General features: G+C 38.8%; 1 protein-coding gene across 1 annotated transcript in view; it reads left to right on the top strand.

Moving 5' to 3' along the window:
• The window catches only part of uba7 (ubiquitin-like modifier activating enzyme 7), a 33,767-nt gene that overhangs the window by 14,104 nt on the left and 1,228 nt on the right, over positions 1–18,435 (top strand). The window contains exons 21-23 of the mRNA XM_013908576.1: positions 146–337; positions 16,505–16,603; positions 17,744–17,826. Of these exons, the coding sequence (XP_013764030.1) occupies positions 146–337; positions 16,505–16,603; positions 17,744–17,826 (374 nt within the window). The remainder of the gene's footprint in view (positions 1–145; positions 338–16,504; positions 16,604–17,743; positions 17,827–18,435) is intronic.

Below are 18,435 nucleotides of genomic sequence, written 5' to 3'. Positions count from 1 at the left end.
CCAGTGAAATGTTGTAAAACACGAGTTTATATTTGTTGGATCACGTTAGGATTGTACTGAAAGTGACTGAAGATAACTGAAATATTTTCTTGCCACTACATGACACTGCGATGTGAAACTGAACGTTCCACTGTCACCTTTGCAGAGTAAGCGCATTGCCGGAAGGATCATCCCTGCCATAGCCACCACGACAGCCGCGGTGGCAGGCCTCATGTGCCTGGAGCTGTATAAGCTGGTTCAGGGTCACCAAAAGATCAGCTCTTACCGCACGGCTTACATCAACCTGGCCGTCCAGTACTTTGTCATGTCCCAGCCGAGCCGGCCTCAGCAGTTTGAAGTGAGTAACAGCTCCATATGACCACAGCTTTATTTTAGTTATAGTGGTTTTAGGGAAGAGATCAATAAAGCTTTCAGTCACATATAGGACCTGAGTAAGGCACTTCATAAAGTCTGACAGACCCTTACTGTGTAACGTACTTTCATAATTTAAACCTGTCTATTTTGAGGATAAATCTGGTGGGTTCTTTGTAGATTCATGTCCTTCCTTTTTTAGTGGAAAGCATTAAGCCATGAATGAGTGCTCTCAGAGTAAAAACCCACTTTTGGCCCTCAGTATCTTGAATATACTGTAAGCCCATTCTTTAACTAGCTCAGTATAATCCTTAGCATATTTCAGTGCAGGCAAGATATAAAACAGATCCATGCATGTTTGGACAAATTAAGTGAATTCAAAGCAACCCTATTCCCTGAAGCCAGTGTCCTTCTGGGCTCACATGCTAGACACATTTAAGGTTAGGTTTGAGAGAATATCATGCCAATTAATTTTACAGCACTCTTACATCTCACTGTAGGTCATCTCTGGAGGTAATCAAATACTAGACTGGAATGCTCCAGCTTTCCCACTCAGGGCACTAAACCTCTGACAGGGTCAGTAGTTGGGGTAACTGTGTCCTGTGGGGCTTGAGGGTACTCTGAGACATTGTGGGTCTGGTTTCAGCTTTGGTTACAGGGGAAAATTCAGCCTCTGCATAAAACGCTGTCATGATGACAGAAGCAGCTGTGACTTTTGGAGGTTTGGAGGTTCCAGACGTGCCTTCTTCCTCTCTCCGTTCTTACAGTTGTTGCCTGTAAATTTGTTGATGTTTGCATATGCTTTTCTATTTTTTCATGCCTTCTGAAATTTTCTTAGATGTATTAACATTTCCAAAGCAGCACGGGACACTGGATAGAGTCAGTCATTAAAATAATCAGTCACAGTGACAGAGTAGCTGACATTATCCCAGCCAGAAGGTTTATTCAAGTATTCAAGTACTGAATTGGACAGATGGGCAGACATTAAATTTTTCAGACGCAGGCTCTTTCTTCATGGGTTGAGGCTCTGGGTTTTAAGCTTTTGTTTATTCAACAGAGGACCCAAAGGAGACAGGACACCCACAGCCAGAACAGCATTTTTAGAGTTAAAGATAAATCCTAAAGTAATACCGGAAGACATTCATATATCAGGAACACACATGCAATAATATGAGAAACAGAGAATGAGGGTTAGCTGCCAAACCTTCAGCCATATAATGTGGGACATAGTGCCAAAGAAAACATTTTGGTTTTTGTGATTACTTTAAATTCATAATTTATACCAAGCTTTGTAATTGATAGTCTCTCTTTATTTGTTTGTATTTACTCTTTCAATATGGCATCAATTCTAGTTTCTCATCCGTCTATTTATTGTAAAAATAGTTTGAATGTGCACATGTCATTATCATGAGTATATCAGCAACAACATATATTTTGACTAGTGGAAATAAATTGGATAATTTTATTTATGAGATTGTAATTGGCAAAGTTTTTATTAACCTTTTTAAGGGATCCTTATCACAACTGTTTATGTTATGGATTCATGAAAAGCCAATAATAATTTAACCTAAATATTGACACAGATTTTGGCCTCAGATATCCAGTATGAGACTAACTTAATCACCCGGGGTCAAAGGTCCAGGGTGTCTATTCCTTTGTTGATATATAGATATTTTTTAACAAATTGATTCCCTGTAAACATCCCCTATGCATGAATGTGGTGTAGATATTATGTGACTAGTTAAAGAGATCACATAACATAAGATTTCTGAGTCCTGCAATCCTTGATTAACGCATTCATGTGCTGAAATAAATTAGTGTGGAAATATACATAAATGGTGTACATATAAATGATTTTAGATATTATAAATTAGACAACGACACAGAAGGCAAAGCCATTTCTTTTATATTCTCTTATCTCTCTAATCTAAGATTAGAGTTTTTGGGAGACAGCCTTTGAAGCAACTGCAGGCATGCAGCTGTTAAAAATCACTGATCAGACATGCAGTATTAAGGTCTCAGTTTACTTTTGCAATGGCTAAGACCTCTCCCCTTATGAGATCAGTCTCAGTTCATTAATATCAAGTAACAACAGTCACATCTTGCTGGTTGTGCAGGTGGGCCACCCAGTGTTGTTCCAAAGTGAGTTTAATGACATTACTCCATTGCTAGATTCTGGGCAGTCATCATAACTTTACCTGTAGTGCCACAGTTCTGATCGCCTAAGTGCTTATGGAAAATGTGTTTTTAATGTGGTCATACACAGCTGTCACTAAATAACCCTTTAACTTAGCTCTTAAACTAAAATAAATGACTCCCAATGCCCCCATTGTCTTAATAATTTTCCAGGATTTCTTGCAGCTGTTTGGCGAAATATGAAAATTTCCTGGTATTTCCCTGCTGCTGTGCTCTGTATAGAGGTAGAGATATGTAAACAAGAGGTTTGTCCTTGTCTGCTCAACACTCTTTTGCGTAGCATTCCTCCCTATGTTATGTTTTTCAGTTGGGGAGACAAGGCCCAGACATCAAAGGCAGACCTAGATTAACAAGTTCCTAAAACCTCTTTTACTAAAGGATCATAATATAATACAGCCATAGACTGCTGACTGTAATTAAAAGGTGCACATAGCCAACCATTAGTCCCATAAGTCCCACTGTGAAACCTCGAGCCAAGCATTTTGTGCATCGACAAAATGTATTGACTTTTTTTTTTAAACCAGACATGATGAGCAGCAGCAAGGTAGTTTTCACAAAGACTTCCATACAAGGAGACATTTTTGCAACCAAAGTAGTCTCTTTTTAGAGAAGCAGAAACGTGTTTTTTATACTGTAAAAAATATGAGTTTTTCCATCTGTGTTCTGGTCCTAAAGCTGGCAGTGAACATGCCTGGTAAACACAAAATGTTTGCAGTTCCACAAAAATGGCAGAGTTGCTCACTAAAAAGGTCCCACTTTAGGTTCAGTCCTCCACCCAAGGACACTTGGCACACAGAGGAGCCAGGGATTGAAGGGCAAATACTCACACAACCCTTTCCACCAACTGAGCGACAGTTGTCCCATATAGTATAATCCATGCCAGCTCTCTCATTCAGTCAAATGTTGAATCAGCTCTGTGACTACCTCAGCTGCAAGTTTAAGGCCGCAGCAACAATGTCCTCTCTGTGCCCTTCACACAGAACAGTCAGCTGCAGCTGCAGACTATTTTCAAACATGCAGGGCCTAAAATGCCTGGAAATGTTTGCAAAAAATTTACGAAACGATAAAGACATGAAAAGCTTGTTGTTGCTTGTTGTTACCACCGCTATAGTCAGTCAGACAGTAATACATAGTAACTGCTGGCACCGTATTCATCTAATTATCACAGTGCTTGTAACTATCCACGTTACGGAAATAACTCTAGAGTGGACTGGCCTTTGCAATGACTTTAACTTCATCGCCTTTCCCAAGCTGTACAAAGCAAAAGCTTCAATTTAAACTTACACTAATCAACATTTTTACTTCCAAATTAATTGCAAACTTTTATTTGAACAGGGTTAACTTTTTTTCAAAGGAATAACCCACTGCTTTATATGGGGGGGAGGTTCCTGTTTTTTTTATTTTATTTTACAAACCAAAGCCACCTTTACGTTTCACCTTCAAGGTTACAGTGGGGAGAGTTTTAGGGGCCAAAAAAACCAACAGTGATTAACTGGCTGTACTCTACCAACTCAGTGCCTCGCAAGTGGAGCATTAAGAGGTCAGTACTTCCCTTAATAGTTGGTGAGGCCAAAACAGATTTACTTGAACAAAACTTAAAAAAAAATCATGTTGTCCAATGCATTGTTTGTAAACATATCAAACATAGTAAGTATATTTGAATAATCAGTAGTGATAATAATTCTGCTTCCTAGGGACAAAAAAAAAATCTAATTAAAACTATGTACTCTTTGTTTCTAGTTGGACTTATTTTCTGAGATTTTCTGGCACTAAGTCATTAAAGGACATTTCAAGAGCAGCAAGGATTGATGAGTGCAGCTGTAACTGAGCTGCAGCCTCACTAAAATGCAGAGAAACATCACCTGAGGCAGGCAGAGGAGGACATGTTTCAGCTGTGTGTTAAATATCTCAATCTTCAACCCCTGTAGCACCTTGCCAACGCTCTATCAGAGTACGCTGTCTTTACTTGTCTGCTAGGATGCCTGGTAGTTGTGTTCCATGGAAATACTCCGTCTTACATGCCTGTGCACACATCCTCCACACTCTACTCCTAACTTTGTGCCCTTTCACGCTTCCTCGGTGCCCCACTTCCCCACTTTGCCCTTTCAGTCTCTAATTGAATTAGCAGAGTTGGAGGCAAGACTCTGGAGGCGCTCGTCGGTCAATGGTCACACCGCTTCTTTGTTAATTACCTGCAGAAATGATGGTTATTTCCTGCCTTCACAGGAAGCACTGCATTGAAACCAGATTTCCCAAAGAACTCTATGTAATCTTGCTGTCGGCAGAGAATCAGGAGGAGGCAAGGATTTTATGTCCATCTGCTCCAGTCTCTGTTTCTAATAAACCTTTTAGTCACAACTTACTTCTTTGTTTGGATTTAAAAATCTGAAAAAAGGAAGACTGTTTAAATTTGCTGAGTAGACATTGTGTCTGTTTATCTATTTTTTATTTTTTTAATGTAGAAAAGAAAACCCACGGCCAACTGATTTGTGATTTGAGCGTAATTGAAGGTCACACATCTGTCACACAAATAACAGGGAATGGCTTAAAGACAGAACAAGAACAACAAAGGAGGAGATTTGCCTCACATGTGGTTAAATATGTGTTGGTCTCCTTGGACTGTGCCAGTAAAGAAATGGGGTGAATATGATCCAAGGCCTTCTGGATTCCCAGAGGAGTGCAGAGGCCATTGTGCAGTTTGTAACTCAAGACCCAGACATGAATAGTGCTTGTGGGATAATGAGTAATCTGTGATCAACATATGCGGCTTGTGCCTTCTGTTGTTTTCCACGGTTTATTTGGAGGCAGTATTGTTTTGGTAGAATGCTGTTAAGTCAGATGTTTTCTCTGCTGCATTGTACTGTTATTGTTGTGCGTTAGTTCCCCATCTATCTTCTCTTTCCCTTTTTGTGTCATCAACAACGATATTGTGTCTTTGCACTGGTTGTTTATTTATGTAGCAACAGACGCAGATCAGATCAGACTGGATATAGCAGATCCACAACATTGTTAAACACAGACCGTAGGAGGCAATAAAAGTCGCTACCCAGATCTTTTATTTAGCACAGTGTGCGGTACAGCTCAAAATTCACAAAACTCCATTTATTCAAACTGATAAGCCACCAGTGCTCGATCTAGCTAAATTATCCTCAGTAGTATTTTTCTCTTCCATACATTTTTTAATACAGGGGCAATATGGCAGCTGCAATTCAACTAATTGTGTTCAAGTGTGTGTCGAAACTGCTGCGTCACTGGCCTTGATCTCCACCTTTCCTGTAGGATTTCAAAAACTCAGAATCTTTGAAAAGGTTGTGAATTGCTCATTGTCCACTCAAACTCTTCTGTGCAAATATTAAATTGTTTTGGATTTTAAATTGCAAATGTAGAGGACAGAATGCATGACTTTCTACGTGAAATGGGGCATAGAATTGTCTTCTTGCGATTTTTGCAGATATTTGAAGATGATGCAATCATTTTAGGATGAAAGAACTTTAGCTGTATATACCTACATTCATTTCTACTTTTGAACTATTTCAGACTCGAATTTATAGATGAAATTATTTTATTAATAAACAGGAAAGATTTACTTTTCAACACAATTGTACAATCAATTAAATTAGTCATAGCTTTATTTATGAAGCACCTTTCAAGGATGTTGCTGCAGTTTAAAGTGCTTCACATATGAGTGATAAGCTGTTAATTAGACATAGCACAGTTTAATAAAACAACAAGTTTCTGGGTTCAAATCCAGGCTTGGGGCTCTCTGTGTGGATTTTACGTGTTCTCCCTGTGCTTTAGTGGGTTCTGTCCAGGTGCTCTTGTTCCAAAACATGCATGAGTTAGGTTAACTCGAGATTCTAAATTGGGCGTGATTTTGAGAATGGGTGCTTGTCTGTCTCTCTGTGTTAGCCCTTCAACAATTTGATGATCTGTCAAGCTGCCTCTACAAGCATTTTGTGTCCTGCATGTCAGAACTATCAGCAGATTCATGCTGGAGGACCTGAGGGGCTACATTGGGTAATGCACAGTGAGACTTATATACTGGGGTAAGATCACGAAGTTCCTTTAAAACAAGTAAGATTATTTTAAATATGGAAACTGACAGGCAGCCAGTTTAAAGACTACTACGGTGTAATGTGCTTTCTCTTTCGGGTCCTAGTAAGCAGTTTGGCTGCCAAGTTCTGAATAGCAGATACTAGAATACATTGTATTGTATACAATACATTGTTTGATATAGAGAGATCAAATACCATTAGAGTAATCAGGCATACTAGATATAAAAGCATACCAGATTTGAAAGCGTATGAACGTGTATCAGTTTCTCTGCATCACTCAGAGAGAGAAAAGGACGTAATTTAGCAGCAATGCTCAGAAAAACTGCAAAAAAAAACATCAAGAAAAAAACCAAGACCTAAATATCAGACTTTACAGGCCTCACTTGGTCATTTTTATATTTCACAACAGTGCAACTAGAAGAAGATGAAAACAGTATGGTTTGTTTGGAAGGGTTGCCAGAAGAAAGCATCTTCTCTCTTAAAAGAACATGGCATTACGACTAAGGTTTGCAAAGTTGCATCTGAACAAACTCCAAGACATCTGGAACAATGTACTTTTGATAGACACGACCAAAGTGGATATGCTTGGTCATAATGCACAGTCCCATGTTTGGCAAGAACCAAACACAGCATATCAGCACAAACACCTCATACCAACTGTCAAGCATATCAGCACAAACACCTCAAACCAAATGTCAAGCACGGTGGTGGAGGTGTGATGATTTGGGGTTGTGTTGCAGCCACAGGATGTGGGCACCTTGCTGTCATTGAGTCAACCATGAACTCCTCTATATAACAAAGTGCTCTAGAGTCAAATCTGAGACCATCTGTCTGACAGCTAAAGCTTGGCTGAAACTGGGTCATGAAAGCCATCTATAAATGAATGCCTGCAAACCTCAAAGAACTGAAGTAATGTTGTAAAGATGAGTGGGTTAATATTCCTTCAACGAAATGTGTGAGACTGATAAAGTCATATAGAAAACAGTTGCTTGTGCTGCTAAAAGTGATTCTACACCTATTGAGTCCTCTGAAAACTGGAAAACTTCACGTGAGTGTAAATGTTAAAAAGTAGCAGCCTGAAAATCGATCCCTGAGGCGCCCCACTGTTTTCATTTATACGTTTGAGCAATATTAATATATATTCTCACAAATTATTTTATACAAAGATCCATCATGAAAACAGAAAAATATTACAGTATTTGTCTTAATCCCTTTCTCCCATACTTCTTGGTAATTCATTTTTCCCATGTTCCAACTTCTGTTGGAAACTCTTTAAAGCACCAATACTGGTTGGAAATGACTCAAGATGAGTGCAGGTTTCTACACTTTTCATGAGGTTGTGAGTTTTTAAAATTTACCCATCAATTCACATCCTTCTTTTTCTTTCTTTACCTTAATTAAACACAAGAAACCTCAAGAAAAAGCTAAGTTTAACTTAGATAACACTGAATGAGACCATATCCCACGTTTCCCACGTAAGTAGTGGGTGTCTGCATGGCCCATTATCTGTAACATTTTGAAACCAGTGATTTGACATTTAAACCCACTTTTTCATGCATCTTCCAGTGTAGCCATTCAGAACGACTATAAACACATCTGAATTCTAACATGGTCAGACAGCATGTCTTGAGTACTTATTACTAAGCCATTCCCTCTTATTACGTCATAAACAAAATGTTATAGTAAGGTCACAGGTGGCGCATAAGTGGTTTTCCAAATTTTCACCTACTAATGATATCACGTACTACCTACTAATGAAAATAAGAAGTGTCTGACTGATTCAGATCGTGATTACTCGGTTGAAAGCTAACTAAAATAGATGAAAGAGGCTTTGTAATGGCCTAGTCTTCCAGTTGGTCGGGGATTACCAAAATGGTTATAATTCATACTACAAAGGAGTAAATGTCTATACCAAAAATTAGGAAATCCATCCAGCATTTGATTTAAAAACATACATGACAAACACCTGACAGTTTGAGAAGAATTAGGATTAAGACTCAAAGGACATTGCATGTGATATTGGAGCCAGTGGGGCTTACAGGATTGAGCAAATTACCAATATTCTAAAAGGAAATTACTGGTGTCGTGGGTTCAATTCCAACATCGGATAAGAGGGAGACGCTTATTTAATGTCATCAAGAGCTGAATGTCATATTGATCTATAAATATCAATACCTTGTTCCAGTAGCCAATACATGAAAACGTTGCATCATTACATACAGCATCACATCATGTAACCAAAGAGCATGACCTTTGATTTCTAAAGCTCAGATCAATGTTACAAATAAATACGTAGCAACAAAGGGCATGTTGATCACAGAGCCCAGGGCTGTATGCTGTTATTGAACTGATCCCTGTGATTTGCAGAGAGCTGTGTCCCATTACATGCCTCATACCAATAGTAAACATCGTGTTAGTTACCATATTATTCACAGAGTACGTTCATACATGTGTCTTTGCCTGTATGTTCATAGTAGGTAATGCAGTATTAAGTGCAAGACATCAAGAAATGGCAAAACTGAAATGTGCAGAAAGAAATGTGCACTTATTCCAAATGGAAGAAAATTATAATGCATATGCATGTCTCACAATCAGATGCATCCCTGTAAGGCATTTTAATTATAATCCATTGCTTTATAAGTGGGAATCCATCAAACATCTGGTGTTTGAGTGTGTGTACAGGCTCCAGCACGTCAGTGGCCCATTTGTAAGGGTTTTATTGACTTAGTGCTTCTGCCCCAGGTCATTTTCAGTCAGGTGGAGTGCTGTTATCTTCTCATTGAAAGACAGTCACATTGAGATTCTGTTTGCTGTTTTACACGTCAATGGAAGCCTTTTCAAAGCTTCTCACTGCTTTTAGTCTGTGTGTCAAACTCTGCACTCTCCTGAGAAGAGTCTGATCGCTGCTCCTACCCCCGCTCTGCCTTCACCGCCTTCACCATTTGTACCTCACAAGTTAGCTGTCAAAAAGGGACCTAAATTTAAAATAAAAAGGATCTTTAATACTAATGGAGCTTTAAAAAAATTGCATGGGAATTGCATCAGGCTGGCATCCTTGTCTTCTCTCTGGGGTATGATAATTGCAGAGGGTTGGATAGAACAGTTGGAGGTCCCAGCCATCTGCTTCTTCACTGCAGCCTAAAGAAGAGTGGTGATCAATAGTGGTCAAGTAGCAGATGACACTTCCAATCGAACAAAGGGCATATTTTACATAACAGTACTGTTTGTCCCACTAAGGAAAACAGGAAAACAAACAAAACTGTTTCTGATGTAACATTTTTTTAAAGTTACTCTTTCAGTTTACACTAAATCTGGAACCATGTGGCATTACAGTGATCATGGACTGTTTGGCCTTGATTAGATAGCACACCAAAGGCTTATCTTTCAGTCTTAAATGCTAAAATGGACTGAAGGACTCAGTGTCACCAAAACGATGTTAACTGGGAGATTGGTTTTCTGGTTTCATAGAAACATTGTATAAACAAGTCTTAGTGGAAGAATTTTCACTTTACAACTGAGTTTTTAGTTTTTAATGTTATTATATGATTGGTCATGTGTCATTTCAGTCATTTGGTCATTTGGTTTTGTGCTATAAGAATAACCTACTGAAAGATGATGCCTATTTTCACTATTTTAAGTCTCACACGTGCTCACTGGTCATACAATAATGACTGTATGTTTGTATTTATGTTTGTGTCTCATCCTGGATGAATGGACCAATCTCGTTGAAACTTTCTATAGTGAGCATCAACATCTATATGGCGTATACAGATATTTTATAAAAAAATACTACAGTCCCATGTATTTGTACATTTGACAGTTCAATTGAGCATTTGTATTTAGTAATTTAGTGCCGTTTGTTTAGTTTGTGCACATTCTTAGTTTGATACGATATGTATTTTAACGGTCAGCGAAAATTTTCAAGCATCATCAAAGTAGGCCATTATAAAAACGTAAAGTCTAGAAAAAAGTGCTGCAGAGCATACAACAACAATGTAGAGATAAGAAAAGGAAGTCTGAATGATCATCATCATGTCAAGAGACAGTTTATGAAGCAACACATTGGATATTAGTTGATCTTTAATAAAATACTATATATTGATATGATATCAATATTTATATTGTTCAATATATGACATTTAAGAAAATTGCTATATTATTACAGTCAGGATTGTTCTGGTAAATTTACCAGTATATATATCTGAGCTAACACCAAAGCCCCGCATGTAGCGCTGGGTGTTAGCTAGCATCACTGAATGATTTTTACATTTTCAAGAAAATGCATTTTACCTAATCTTAAAATTTAACTTCCAGTCTACCAGAAAAGACCTATGATATGACTAGGGATGGGTATCGTTTAGGTTTTATCCGATACCAGTACCAAACCGGTACTTTTGAAACGGTGCTGGTGCTTAACTCGAACCGGTGCTTAAAGAATGGAGAACACACACTTTGTCCAAAAACCTCTCATGTTTAGCTGTTTATTTGTAAAAAGATAACAATGTTAGCCTTTTCTGCAGCTATAGGGGATTTATGGCATCACTCTTGGCTGGAAGCAGTGCTTAAACAATGGAAAAACTTAAACTTTGTCCAAAAACCTCTCATGTTTAACTGTTTTCCACTTTTTCTTTGGTCATTTTAGCCTTTTTGGCCAGGGTGAAGGGAGTATCTGCCATCAAACAAGAAGACAGCCGCATGTAACTACGACGGCGTTTGCTAGTTCACCTTATGTGCATTAATGTAATAACGTAGATAGCCTACTCAACGTAAATTACACACGAACAACATGAAGCTACTCATGCAGAGAAGAACAGCTGCTGCTGCATCATCATCCGTCATCATTTCTGCTACACTGGCAGGGCTAGGGGCCAGGACTCTCCTTTTCGGGTTTTTGGGGGATGTTGCTAATTCCACGTCCGATAACAGGCACCACACCCACAGTAGATGTGCTCGGTGCTCGGTCTCGCAGCAAGCTATCAAATACGGCGCATTTCTCGGCTTTTAACAAAATGCTATACGTCACCAGGTGTTTCATCAGATTCGAGGTGTTACCTCTTTTGGACAGTATCACCTTAAAGCACTTGTTGCAGGCTGCTGAGTTTGCATCTTTTGCTGTGAAGTACAGCCAGACTTTTGACCACTTCGCCTTGGGCATTTTTAATCTGTAGCTCTGCTCTAAAAGAACGTAAGTACCTGGGCCTGCCTACTACGCTTGCAAAGGTAAAATGATTGGCTAGAATCCAAAGTGTATGACATCTCAGGGAAAAAATCACTGAAATAAAGCACCGAAATGTGTGCTGCTGGTTACTACCGTTTGTGTCAGAACCGGTACCCATCCCTAGGTGACCTATATGACCTATGATCTAAATAATGGTTATTATGAATTTCATATAGCTGAAATCTTCTTATTTCAGCTGGTCCCTTTAGCTAAGGACACAGCAGATTTTATCCCTAGCATCCTCCTATGTTACACTAAACCTCTATATTGCTTCCTTCACTGCATCTATAAACCTTCTCTGAAATCTTCCTCTTTCCTTCCTGCCTGGCAACTCCATCTTCAACATCTTTTGTCCAACATATCCACTATCCCTCCTCTGCACATGCCCAAACCATCTCAGTTTTGCCCCTTTAGGCTTTTTCCAAACTGCTTAGCCTGAGCTATCCCTATATCCTATGATTTCTAATTCAATTCCAATAAAAGTCTTAGCATCTTCACCTCCACCTCTCCAGACCATACACCATAGAAGACCTCAATACCATCTTGTAAACCTTACCCTTCACCCTTCTTGCTATCCTTTTGTCACAAATCACCCTTGACAAAAACAAAAAAACAAATATATGCTTAAACTGCAGTCAATATCACATTCAGTAATCATCAGCAGTGGAGAGCAATTTGACCTTCAGGTTCATTTAAGAATGTATCTAGAACATTGGATCTTATTGAAATGCTACCAGAATGTCTGTAAAAGGAAAGCTACAAGAAGCTTAAAGAGATCAAGATGAAAATGTGATCTAAAGAGACCACACAGATCCTCCATCTGCCTCCTCTAAAGCTCTCTTTGAGGGCTTCTAAAGGAAAATAGATGCCTTTGAAGAAACAGGCCTCAAGCCTCAATGGGTTGTAAAAATATTTCCACTGTTGGGATTCTTGCCAGCAAGTGAAGCTGAGACAGGAGCGTGCCTGTGCAGAAGTGGTTCTTGTGCAGGCTGAAAGTAGGAGGGCTTATCAACGTTTTCATACTGGTCTCTGGTCGCTTCCTGTCTCCGAAAGTGCTCATTGTCTCAAAGGGCAAGATTGAAATAGACATTATGAACAACACATTATGATATTTCTTCAAATGCTTGGTTCTGTTCACAATAACCAGCAAAAATGGGCTTCAGTTAGATTGGGATTCATTTTACCTCCTTATCAGGTTCATGAGCTAAACTTCCTCAGACTGCACTCCTGCTCTCATATCTGTAGATGGAGGCATCTATTTTTGGGCTCCATCAATCAATTGCATATGTTATCACAAAAGACTGTATTGTGTATCATGTCATATGTTGTTAACAGCCCTGTTAACAGTGACTAAAACCAAAACATGTAATCTAGAAAACAAGCAAACAAAATAGAAAAAGAAAACTCTCATTTTTGTTTAGTGATATTAAGCCTTTGATTGTTGGGTCAGATTTTGGCAATCTTGGTCTACTTTTGTATTTTTTTGTCCTTTTTAAAGAGTCTAATACTGTGCTGACTCACTTGAAATAACACTTTGTGAGCCAGGTCCTTCTGACCTTTTCATGTCAGTCTGCAAAGTGTACGCACAGAAAAGTAGCTCACATTCACTTTGAGATGGCTTTTAATTTCCCACTTGCTTACATGTATTGCTAAAAGGTCATTTTTGTCTGTAGGCCATATTGATGTCAGTACTCACCTATGTTTATGTGATAATACACATTTATATCTTATGGAATCAGCTGATTACATTTAATATTATTAAGGGGGTGAGGATTTATATATTGTGTGTGTGTTTTTTTTAATCCCACGTTCAGTGTGTGTATGATTTTCGCACTGTATGTGGCCTGTTTTCACATAGATAAAATACTGTCTGTCAGGAAGAGAAGGGGGGATCACTGGGCTTCCTGTCAACAAGAGGAAGCAGCCTGCATGTTTGGCTGTTAATGTCAGATGTTGGGGAACTTCATATCTGAATGCGCACGGAGAGAGAATTTACATCATGCATTGTAGTTAATTATGGAGAAGTCACAAACACAGAGTATTTGAGAAAAGCTTCATTTCATTAAACCAAAAACAACCTCACAGACTGTTTGAAGGGCTCTGTAGAGTGAGAATGAAAAGCAGAGGGAGGACAGATCAGAGCCAGAAATATTACACATGAAGCAAGTCTGGTTTTGTTCTGGAAAAAATGCTTCTTTCAAGTTTTATGGGGAGGTTTGAAGCTCTTTATAATAAAAAGACTATAGAGAAGATGAAAAAAAAATATATACTGTATTTTCACCATATTTTCATCAATTTGAATTTATGTCCCTCAGGCTGATAAAATAGCTATTTGCTTCATTCTCATCTTCTGAAGTTAGACTGTACACAACAGCTTAATTTGTACCACATACAACAATAGACACACAGCAGTAAACCTAAAAGCACACTTATAGCCAGTATTGAATCCTTAATAAAGTGGTTTTTGAGGTTCGACAACCTGATACTCAACTACAAGTCTCAACTGAATATGTGCAGCTGTGATAAACCACCAAGCAACACTTGGGAGGAATTTGTCATTTGCACTATTCTCAACATAACAGGAGGGCTGTCAGACAGTAATTCTAAACTCTAACCTCAAGACGACCTTTCCCAGCTTTTATAGTATATACACTATCCACTATAAGTGCATGCAGTTTAATTATAACCACTTCAGAAGTGCAGCTAAAAGTCTCTTAACAGTGTCCCCAGTCTGGCAGTTCAGTTTAAGACAAAAACAATTACTTTCTGATCCACATTTCGTTTGGTTCCCCAGAAAGAACTGTTTTGTGGGGGCACTTTTGTTTTTATTGCGGAAGTTCCACGACAGAAAGATACTGCATTTGTGCTTGTGGGAAACCGTTTGTAATTGTTTCCAGCGGCCTGTTAGTTTCCAGCATTCTCGTTTATTTTTTCACTCCTGTTGTACTGTGAATAGTTGACGTCACCATGGTAGCTGATTGGCTTTTAGTTCCCCCCCAGAGTTGGGTGACAGACTTGCGAGAGAGGAAAGGAGGAGTGGGAATGAAAATAGACTGCATGCCTGCTTTGCATTGTGTATAAAGAGCAACTGCACACAAAAGCATAGGTACACTGAAAACACACGATCTACTTTACAGTCCAACAGTGATGTTGCATGTGCAAGGTCATAAAAGAATCCTCTTTTCTTAGATGTGTTCAGGTTCTAGTTCTTGTTCTTTCCGTGGATAGTTTAGGATTGTACTAACAATTGATGCTAGTCACACGTTAACATAAGCTGACATGCAAACGAAATGCAAGAAAGCATTTTAACTGCTCAAATAGAGTAGAAAAGTATTTAACTATTAGTCCATTTACAAAAGTGTGCTTTGTCTGAAAACTGGGACAAAGGACATCGACATCACGTCCAGTGAGACTTGGGTAAAAGTATGTCTCGAGTGTGTCTCCATAGCCTCAAACCTCATAAGTGGTGGGAGTTGTAAGGGCTAGTCAAAAAGTTCCCCTTGGCTGCTGAAGCAGAGATAATTGGACCCAGGTTCAGCCAGAGTTTTGGTATTCTCAGCTCGAGCCAACTTTTGATCTTCACAACTTCTCCTAGCAGACAGCGTCTGTATGTGAGCAGAGTCGACTGACTACGTGACATGTTTAGACTTAATTTCTGCACGTGAGGATTTCTGATCCATTTCCACCAAGTGATGTTTTTTTTCCCTTAGATCTTGCATATGTGGATTATCATGTTTAGGGTACGCATATAGCGCCAAGTGATGAACAATAGGTCCAGTGGCAAATGCATTGTTTATGCTTACAAGGGTTTAATTAATCTGTCTCAATGTGCAAAGTCAAAGATTAATCCTATTGACCTTATAAATAACTTAATTTACAATCTGATCCCATGAGAAAGCGAGGGGTTTGAAGGCAGTGCCTTTTGTTTTTGGCCTCTGTTGTATTGTAGGCTGTAAAATTAAAATCAGATCAATCATTTCACTTTGGCCACTGCTCAATATAATGATATAATACCAGCAAAACTATTAAAATTCCAATTTGTTTTAGTTTATTGTCTTAAGTGCCAATTAACTCAACCTTAATGTGGCCATTTAAGGACATTTGGAAAGGTTGCCGATCAAATTGTGCAAATATACCTTGAATATCCTTACAGTGGAAATAAGAAGAGTTCAAACAATGGGTGTCTTTATACTTAGACTCAAAAACTTCAGGAAATTGAGAAAGAAAATAGTCCCTCAGATTTAAAATGTCAACAAAGTGAAGTACAATCTGGCAGTCTGTGGAGAAATTCCCATGTTGTTTCTCTTGCAACACATTTATATTCACACAGATTTTTTAGATTTATTTTTTACATTTATAAAGATGCAAACACACAACATCACATGGATGAATGTAGATTCTACTGGTGCAGATCATAAACTGTGAAGTTTCAAAGATGTAACTTGAGAAAAGTGCCCTTCATCGTATATGAGGAAGAAGCTTCTTGACCTTAGTGTGGCCGGTTCTAGAGTGCTGATTGTTCTCAGCTGCTCTACCAATGAAAAATGCAGTCTCTCTGTCTTTGAGCATGCAGGACTCTTGTTATGGACTTAACCATTTTCTGCACATCCCTCACAGCAAGCAGTACTTTGTCTGTCATCTTTGTCCGTGTGAGTGTTGCTGTATGTAATATGTCTATCATCAGGTTGCAGGAAAGAAATTCAGCCTGTGGGATGACTTCCTCGTTGAGGGCAGAAGTGGTCAGCAGGAAATGACCTTGGAGGATCTGTTCCAGTATATCAGGGTATGGCCTTCTTATTTCTTTCAGCAAGGAAACACACTTTCTTCACAGCAGGTGCTGCTGCATGATTTTTTTTATTAACCTTTCCACCCCTCTACACAACGTCCATTATATATCCAGTATAACCTGACTTGCTATTTTACACTTACCCTCTCAGAGAAATAAAAATTACAGTGAATAAGCATTAGAGAATAAAAATCTTCTTGCTGTTGAAATTTGTAGTGGGTTAAAGACTGGCTTTGATAAGTAAACAGGTAATTGCTCCTTTTATTACTAAAACAATACTTTTGAAAATAAGATCTACAAATTCATGCAGTGAACAGTTTAACTGAAAAGCTTGTCATAACTGTTGCATTTTCCTGTTTCTGCACTGTTTTTGTCACAGTTTTTGTACCTTCTAAGTCCTCTCAGCAGTTCAGATTAGAGCTGTGCTTTGGTTGAAGGCAACTTTGACACTGTTGTACTTTAACCACGGTCTGGGTTGTCCATCTTATCACCAGTAACAAAAGACAAGAGCAGCACATGATACTGAATTCAGTCCTCTACTGTGAGGAATGGCAAGCCGTTTAATTTCAGGATGTCACTTCCATCCCAGATAGAGTGGTACAGCTGACTGTTGACCTGAATGTCGTATCCTAGAATGCAGTGATGGAAAACCCATCCTTAACATCCCATTGTAACTCTTCCTGTTTTTAGTGCGATCTTTATTACTTTTCTACACTGTACATTTGATCTCTGAGTCACTGTCTTCATCAAACGTATGAGATATGTTTGTTTCAACCAGAACATCTGAGCACAGCACACCCAGCCTATTTGTTAGGTGCTTGCAATCTTGCTCTGAACAGACATTTGGTTTATTGATGGTGTTGAATTAATTTTTTCTGAGGAAGCAAAGGGAAAATAAATTGGCACGTCTTCTCAGTGCTCCAGTTGTTTCTTTTAACCTTTTAACCACTGGGTTTCCTTAGTTTGCTTGTGGAGTTTTCTGAACTGCTGCAGACTTACAGCTCTGCAGACTGGTGTCCTTGCAGAAGGACATCAGTCTTTGTTACTGCGTGCACTCTATCTGTGTTTACTGTCATGGCTTATTGTGCTTATTATACTGTACTACAGATTTAATCTTGACTATTTGTCTTTGTGCAGGAAAAGTGCAACTTGAATGTCTGCAGTCTTTTCTATGGGAATTCTGTCTTATTCAATGGACACAAAGAGAGGCTGAAGAAGAGGTATGTCTTAAAACACAGATACAGTACAAACTGCCCATCACTACCTTTACGTGACCTTTGCTGCACATATAAACAGTCACAATAAGCAACAGTCTCCTGTTTGTTTAGAGGCTAATGAGGTGTTTCCTCCTAGCCGGTGAGGAGAGAGCATGTTGACACACTAACACGCATCACTAAACACAGATGACTGAAACTCCTCCTCGGGTTTCCTTCTGTTTGTTGAGGAAAGACGTTAAAGAATAAAATGAGCGTGACATTCTTTTTCTGCGTTTTAGAAGAAGCTATGGTATTTGACCCATTCAATGCTGCAGCAAATTAAAGGCATGTTTCATTAGCTCCAGGGTGTTTGAAATAAATCAGATGATTCGTGCTGCAAACTCTTCTTATCAGTTAAATAAAGACCCTGCAGGATTTTTCGATTCCTTGAAGAGAGTAGGAGGGAAATGTAATAAATCACTTTTCACCTCCAAACTTTATAGGCAATGGCTCACTGGGTAAACTGAAACATTCGATTCTTAGTCCCGTCTGCCAAAATAATATTGTGAGTACTGGAAGCTCAAGTCTCTGGGGAGCTGGTGTTGTTGTTATGATTAGGTTAACCCACAGGGA

Source organism: Pundamilia nyererei, unplaced genomic scaffold, assembly GCF_000239375.1.
Source record: "Pundamilia nyererei isolate P.nyererei 1_Seehausen unplaced genomic scaffold, PunNye1.0 scaffold00012, whole genome shotgun sequence".
Lineage (NCBI taxonomy): Eukaryota > Metazoa > Chordata > Actinopteri > Cichliformes > Cichlidae > Pundamilia > Pundamilia nyererei.
The sequence above is the reverse complement of the archived record's forward strand: the minus strand, read 5'-3'. Positions and strand labels throughout refer to the sequence as shown.